Below are 7,072 nucleotides of genomic sequence, written 5' to 3'. Positions count from 1 at the left end.
GAGAGCTTGTGTAGGGGAGCTCCTCTTTTATAAAACCATCAGATCTCCTGAGACGAATTCACTGTCACGAGAACAGCACGGGAAAGATCTGCCCCCCATAATTCAATTACCTCCCCCTGGGTCCCTCCTGCAACACATGGGAATTCAAGATGAGATGTGCGTGGGGACACAGCCAAACCACATCACCTAAGAAAGAAAGTTGTCCTCTCTGAGTCTCAGTTTCCTAATCTATAAAAGGGGATGATAATCCCTGCTTCGCCCCCAGGGAGGGGTGTCATGGGGCTCAGATGTAAATGCCTGGGACACATGAGGAGAATGGCTATGAGTACTCGACCCAAATCAAGCAGGGCTTCAGCCCTTGATGGCTGAAGTGCACAGGTTCCTGTGAGAGTCTGGAGGACCGGCAGAGAAAATCCACAAGAGAAACAACGGCAGCATTCTGGAAGCAGGAACACATGTGAGAGCCCACCCTGCTGCCCGGCTGGGAAGGATGCTGAAACAGAAGGCTCTGGATGGGAGTGGGGAAGCAGATGCCTCCCAGGAACAACAATGACAAGTTTTATAAATGCCCAGGGCCTGACCACCCCTGCATCAAAAGATAAAACAGAGTTTTCAAATGCTCCAAGCCGAGGATGCAGGAGCCGATCCATATGGCCCCATGGGGCTCCTCTGCCCCTCCGGAGGCTCAGCCTGAACCACGATGCTGCTCCCCCTGCGTCTCCTGGAAAGTCGCTCCTTGGGACCAGTGCTCAGGGGGGTTGCTGGGAAAACAAGGGAGCACCTCTGCAGCTCTCCTTCCCCATTTCCAGATGGGTATGTGTCAGCGGACAGAGCCAGCAGGGTGCCTGTTTCCCCAGAATCTTGCCCAGTCGGACATTCACAGTAAAACAATGTTTAAAGCTGCAAACTGAGCAGGTACAAAATGGCAGCACAGAGAGCATCTTCTCTTTATAAAAGCCCAGGTCCCTGAATCGGGCAGGCTGAGTTTGAATCCTATTTCTGTGATTTTTCTAACTGTGGGATCTTGGGCAAGTTACTTAACCTCTCTGTGCCTCAATTTAAAATGGCATTATTAATTGTTAATAAAATAATAATAATAGCTATAGGCCAGGCGCAGTGGCTCACACCTGTAATCCCAGCACTTTGGGAGGCCAAGGCAGGCAGATCACTTGAGGTCAGGAGTTCGAGAACAGCCTGGACAACATGGCGAAACCCCTTCTCCACTAAAAATACACACACACAAACAGCCAGGCGTGGTGGCGTGTGCCTGTAGTCTCAGTTATTTGGGAGGCTAAGGCATGAGAATCAAGAATCTCTTGAACACGGGAGGCGTGGGTTACAGTGAGCTGAGATCCGGCCACTGCACTCCAGCCTGGGTGACAGAACAAGACTCTGCCTCAAAAAAAAAAAAAAAAAAAAAGAAAAAGAAAATAGAAATAATAATAGTATCTCTCTGCTATGGTTTGGATGTGGTTTGTCATGTTGAAATGTGACCCCAGTGTTGGAGGTGGGGCCTGGTGGGAGGCGTCTGGATCCTGGGGGAAGAACTCTTCTGGTGGGTGAGTTCTCACTCTGTTCTGTAAGAACTGCTTGTTAGGAAGAGCCTGGCACCCCTTCCTCTCTCTCCTACCATGTGGAGCCTGCTCCCTTTTGCCTTCCCCATGAGTGGAGGCAGCCCGAGGCCTCACCGATGCAGATGCTGGCGCCATGCAAACACGCAGAACCATGAGCCACACAAACCTCTTTTCTTTCTGAATTACCCAGCCTCGGCTGTTCCTTTATGGCAATGCAAGAGACATGAGGACACTTCCTCATACGGTTGTTAGGCTCGTTTTTATTAACACTTACATGGTAAATAGTATTATTTTATTAATAATAAATCGCCGTTTATCAAGTGTTTACTTGGTGTCAGCCATTATGCCAAGTAAAAGGCTGTACAGCATAGAGGTCAATGGCACAAACTCAGGTAGACCCAGGTCTGAATCCGGTTCTATCATCGACAAGCTGTGTGACCTCGAGCGGGTCACTTAACCGCTCCAACCCCCAGTTTCCTTATCTGTAAAATGGGTACAGTCCTCAGGGCTTGGCTGTGGGGGAAGTTAATCTGTGTAAAGCACTTAGACCAGTACTCTAGCCCGTAAGTACCATCTAAGTGTTGGCTGCTATTGTTTACTCAGAGCCTGGCAAGTCCTTGACCCTCAGTAGCTAGGCTGTGATGGGAGGGGTGCCCCTAGCGCTGAGGGAGGCACCTGCCAGCCCGGCTGGACAGTGGGGCTCGGGGCTCCCTCTGATGGACACAGAAGGAAGCAGCTGGGTGGAAGCCCAAGGACGCGCTTGTGGGCTTCGGTGGGAGAGAATGAAGGTGGAACACGCTCTTCTTTCATGCAATCTGTTCCCCAACAAGAATCCCTTCAAGACTGAGCTACTGGACGGGTTAAAGTGAATACAACTTTTACACTATTCTCCTTTGGAAGTCCCATGATGTAGAACTTTCCAGTGCAAAGCTTTGGCCAGAACTCCCGTGTCTCCCCAAGGGTTCCCCGCACACCCTATATCCTCCCTCCCTTTGGAAGGACGGTTTAATGGCTGAAGCGGGCTCTTAGCTACAAAGGCATGCTCTGAATCTCTCTGAACTTCGCTTAGGTCATACACAAGGTTCTGTGCACCCAGGATACAAGGAACAACAATAGCAAAAAGCAAAACCTCTCTCTCAGGCCCAGACTCTCTCCGAGCACCAGTGTGTCTGGGCAGCCTGGCAGGGGCCTTCACCACCGGACCATGTATTCAAAAAACACCTTTACTGAGAGCCCAGGACTACAAGATTATAGGAACCAGGAGTCAGTGAGACAGGAGATACAGTTTACATCTCAGCAGGACACAGACAAACCAAAGCAAAAGATCGTGGTAAGTGCTTTGTAGAGAATTTCAATAGGTAATAAAATACAGTAGTAGGACAGAGGGGTCCTACTTCGGACTGGGTGGTTGGGGAAGAGCTTTGGAGAAGAAGACATTTACGTTGAAGCTGGAAAGACAAGAAAGAGGCAGCCGTGTGAAGAATCGGGAGGGAAAGCATTCTGGGCAGAGGAATGGAGAGAAACTCTGTGCAGGAGACAGGAGTGAACAGGAGGCGAGAGATGGGGTCTTGCTATGTGGTCCAGGCTGGTCTCGAACTCCTGGCCTCAAGTGATACTCCTACCTCAGGTTCCCAAAGTATTAGGATTACAGGTGTGGGCCACCAAGAGCCCTGGCCCAGAAGAGGAGTGTTTTAAACACAGGAGGAACAAGATGTAATTTACATTTGTGAATGATCTTTCTGGGACTCGTCAGAGATGGGCAGGGCAGGACCAGAGAAGAAGTGGAGAGGATGACAGCCAGGAGGCCGCTGGACTCAAGACCTAGTTTAAATAAGAAAGCATTTATAGGACTCTCAAAAGGAATGGGGGCGTGGGGGTGTGGCCAGGGAAAGAGAGGAATTTTGGGCTTGAACCACTGCATAGACTGCGTCATTTACTAAGATGAGGAAGATGGGGAGAGGAGCCGGTCTGGGCATTGGACGAGGTAAGTGTGAGACGCCATATGGTGACAGCTGAATGGGCAGCCGGGCAGCCGAGATGGGAACTGAGCGGAAGGGAAAGGACGGAGACACGAACCGGGTGGGGGTTAGCAAGAACTGGTGTGCAGAGCGAGGGGACTGTGGGACTGCAGGGCCCACGAGGAACAGAGAGCCTGCCTGGGACACGGCGCTGGACTCCCTCTCTACAGTCAAGTTTACCCGGAGGAGCCAGCAGAGGCCGAGGGGAAAGAAGACCTGTGAGGGTGGCCGGAGACACAGAAGAGCGGGGGCCACAGACGCCAGGAGCAGCTGGTGGCCGGGTGCATGGAATCTCAGAATGGAATGATGGTGGATTTAGCAGCTTGGAAGTCATCGGTGACCTCGACAAGACAGTCTTGGGGGGAAAGTGGGACATCTGGGGAACTTCTCGTCACCTCTTTACCAATCCTCCTCCTCCTGAGGACCCCCCGTGTAGGCCAGAACTCAGGGAGTCATCCGGAGCCCTCCCTCCCTCACCCGCACCTCCTCACCCCTCCAACGCTCCACTTCCCAACTCGCTCAACTCCATCTCTGCTTCTCCATCTGCTCCAACCTCCGTTCAGGTCACACTTCCTCTTCCTCGGGCTTCCGACGGGCCCTGACCCACTGCTCGGCTGCTACTCTCCTCCCCCCCAGGCCACCTGCAGCAACTTCCCGGGATGGCTCTAAAATGCACACCTGACCCTGAGTCTCCAGTACTCAAGCCTCCTGACTCCCATCACCCTCAAGATGACAGACACGGCTGGGCACGGTGGCTGACACTTGTAGTCCCGGCACTCTGGGAGGCCGAGGCCAGCAGATCACGAGGTCAAGAGATCCAGACCAGCCTGGCCAACATGGCGAAACCCCGTTTCTACTAAAAATACAAAAATTAGCCAGACGTGGTGGTGCACGCCTGTAATCCCAGTTTCTCGGGAGGCTGAGGTAGCAGAATCACTTGAACCTGGCGGGGCGGAGGTTGCAGTGAGCCAAGATTGTGCCACTGTACTCCAACCCGGCAACAGAGTGAGACTCTGACTCAAAAGAAAAAGGTAAGACTCCATGTCTAAATGACCCAACCCCTGCCTCCTCCAGCCCTTTCATCTCCCCTCACTCCTGAAGGCCACCAGCATACGCCACCCCGAAATATGCCTCCTTAGCATATGGATTCCTTAGACCTAAAGGTTATTTGAAAACCAGCAGAAGCAGAAGCTATTAACCTCCCCTAAATGCCTGAAAATAGAGTATACATTTTCCCTTCATAAAGGAAATTTATATTTATAAAGGAAATTTCCATTTGTAAAGATATTTCTGCACCAGGAAGAGAGCTACTTCCAGAGACAACTCTTGTCACCTGACAGACTCTCACCTGCATAGCAAGACAACCCTTACTTCCCACACAGGTCCTCCCTCACCTTACCTCCCACCCCAGAACCCCAAACCTTTTTCTTGAGTTAGCCTAATATGGTATATACGCCTCCATCATCTGGCCACCTCCTTAAGCCACATTTTTCTTTGTAAATTTCCATGTACGAGTAATTAAAGCTGTTTTTGTTCTCCCTTGTTACTCTGTGTTTCATCAGTTATGAGGGTACAGAGAAAATATTTTTCTCTCCAACACTCCCCTACATCTGCCCCTCTACTGCAACCTTGGAGAGCTCCTTCTTTTTTAACCTGCTTGTCTGTTTTCTCCTGCCCATCCCTCAGCTAAAGCATCACCTCCTCCAGGAAGCCTTCCATGACTGCTTCCTACCCTCTCGGACACCTGGCCGTGACTGATGGCCACTCACCTGCTGCACAGGCTCAATGGTCAGCTCCATGTAGCGACTGATTGCTGTCATCGTCCTCAGTGACTTGCAGTGTGACAATGTGGTGAGAGGCACCCAATCCGAATTCTTGCAAGTAAAGGCAGGGAGACAGAAAGGAGAATTCTCAGTCAGGAGGCATTTTCTAAAAACAAGGTCACATTTTATTCAAAAGGGTCTCCGTGGTATTTTTTTTCTCTCTCTTTTTTTTTTTTTTTTTTTTACAGCACATCTCACTTTCGGCTTCCTATGTGTCTTATCTTTCTCTTTCAGGTCACAGTAATTCACTGTTTCCCAAATTTTGCAGCACAGTAGAATCAATTAGGAATCTATTTTTTTTTTTTTTTTTTTTGTAGAGACCAGTTTCACTCTGTTGCCAGGTTGGTCTTGAAGTCCTGCGCTCAAGGGATCCAGGAGTGATCCTCCCAAAGTGCTGGGCTCCCGAAGTGCTGGGCTCCCAAAGTGCTGGGATGACAGGCGTGAGCCACCACACCCGGCCTATTCTGCTTTTGAAGCTCCCCAGCTGAGCAGCGATCTGGAGTGAGCTGTGATGCAGGCACTGCGTTCCAGCCTAGGTGACAGAGAGAGACCCTAATCGTACAAACAAAACCACGAGTGTTTACTTCCCACTTCCAGACATTCTGATTTCATTGGTATGAGATGTAACTGGGAAGTGGATAGTTTAAACGCTCCCCAGGTCATTCTGACATGTGGCAAAGTTTGGGAACCACTGCAATAGGTGCCAAATAAGTGCTTTTGCAAAGCTGTGGTTCTCTAACCTTGGTGCACATCAGAAGCACCCTGTGGGCTTGCTACAATACAGATTGCGGCCGGGCACAGTGGCTAAAGCCTGTAATCCCAGCACTTTGGGAGGCCGAGGCAGGCCGATCACCTGAGGTTAGGAGATAGAGACCAGTCTGGTCAACATGGTGAAACCCTGTCTCTACTAAAAATACAAAAATTGGCCGGTCAAGGTGGCGTGTGTCTGTAATCCCAGCTACTCGGGAGGCTGAGGCAGGAGAATCGCTTGAACCCAGGAGGTGGAGGTTGTAGTGAGCTGAGATCATGCCACTGCACTTCAACCTCGGCAACAAAGTGAGACTTCATCTCAAAAATAAACAAATACATACAATGCAGATCGCTGGGCCACACCCTCAGTGTCAGAGTCGGGAGATCTGGGTGGAGCCCTCAAATTTGCGTTTCTCACCATTTCCCAGGTAATCCTGGTCTAGTGCCCACACTTCGAGAACCACTGCTCTGAAGGATTGCTAAAGAGGCTCCAAAGGCTTCTACATCTCTCTTCAAAATTCCAAGACACACAGAGCTCTGAATATTTTGGCCCCCTTTCGGAGTATCATTTCCTAACAGTTGCTAGAAAGAAATGAAAATAACTTCCACTATGGCCTTCATGGGAGCTTGGATCTTTGGTCTGAGCACCTATATGAAAAAACACTTTCGTCTGCGTCATCTACACCATCATCTGCTATTTCATGGACTCAGTCGGATCGCATTGTTAAGCCATTTGGAGAACATTCGGAGGAGCAGTTTTTGTTTTTGTCGGTCCAAATGCACTCCTCATTACTTCCTCCATCCTGGCCACGGAGGGTTACTCAGCCTCACTCCCACTCTCTGTGGGAGGAGTCTAAGGTAGTGAAGAGCCCAGGTAATAGATGAGATTTTTTTTCCAAAAAAAAAA

General features: G+C 50.2%; 1 protein-coding gene across 1 annotated transcript in view; it reads right to left on the bottom strand.

Annotated features, from left to right (window-relative positions):
- The window catches only part of TMEM44 (transmembrane protein 44), a 55,532-nt gene that overhangs the window by 35,755 nt on the left and 12,705 nt on the right, over positions 1-7,072 (bottom strand). Inside the window, exon 6 of the mRNA XM_011961207.1 lies at positions 5,362-5,466. Within this exon, the coding sequence (XP_011816597.1) occupies positions 5,362-5,466 (105 nt within the window). The remainder of the gene's footprint in view (positions 1-5,361; positions 5,467-7,072) is intronic.

The sequence above is a fragment of the Colobus angolensis genome, unplaced genomic scaffold (assembly GCF_000951035.1).
Source record: "Colobus angolensis palliatus isolate OR3802 unplaced genomic scaffold, Cang.pa_1.0 Scaffold54, whole genome shotgun sequence".
NCBI classification, from domain to species: domain Eukaryota; kingdom Metazoa; phylum Chordata; class Mammalia; order Primates; family Cercopithecidae; genus Colobus; species Colobus angolensis.
This window is presented reverse-complemented; position numbering and strand designations above follow the sequence as displayed.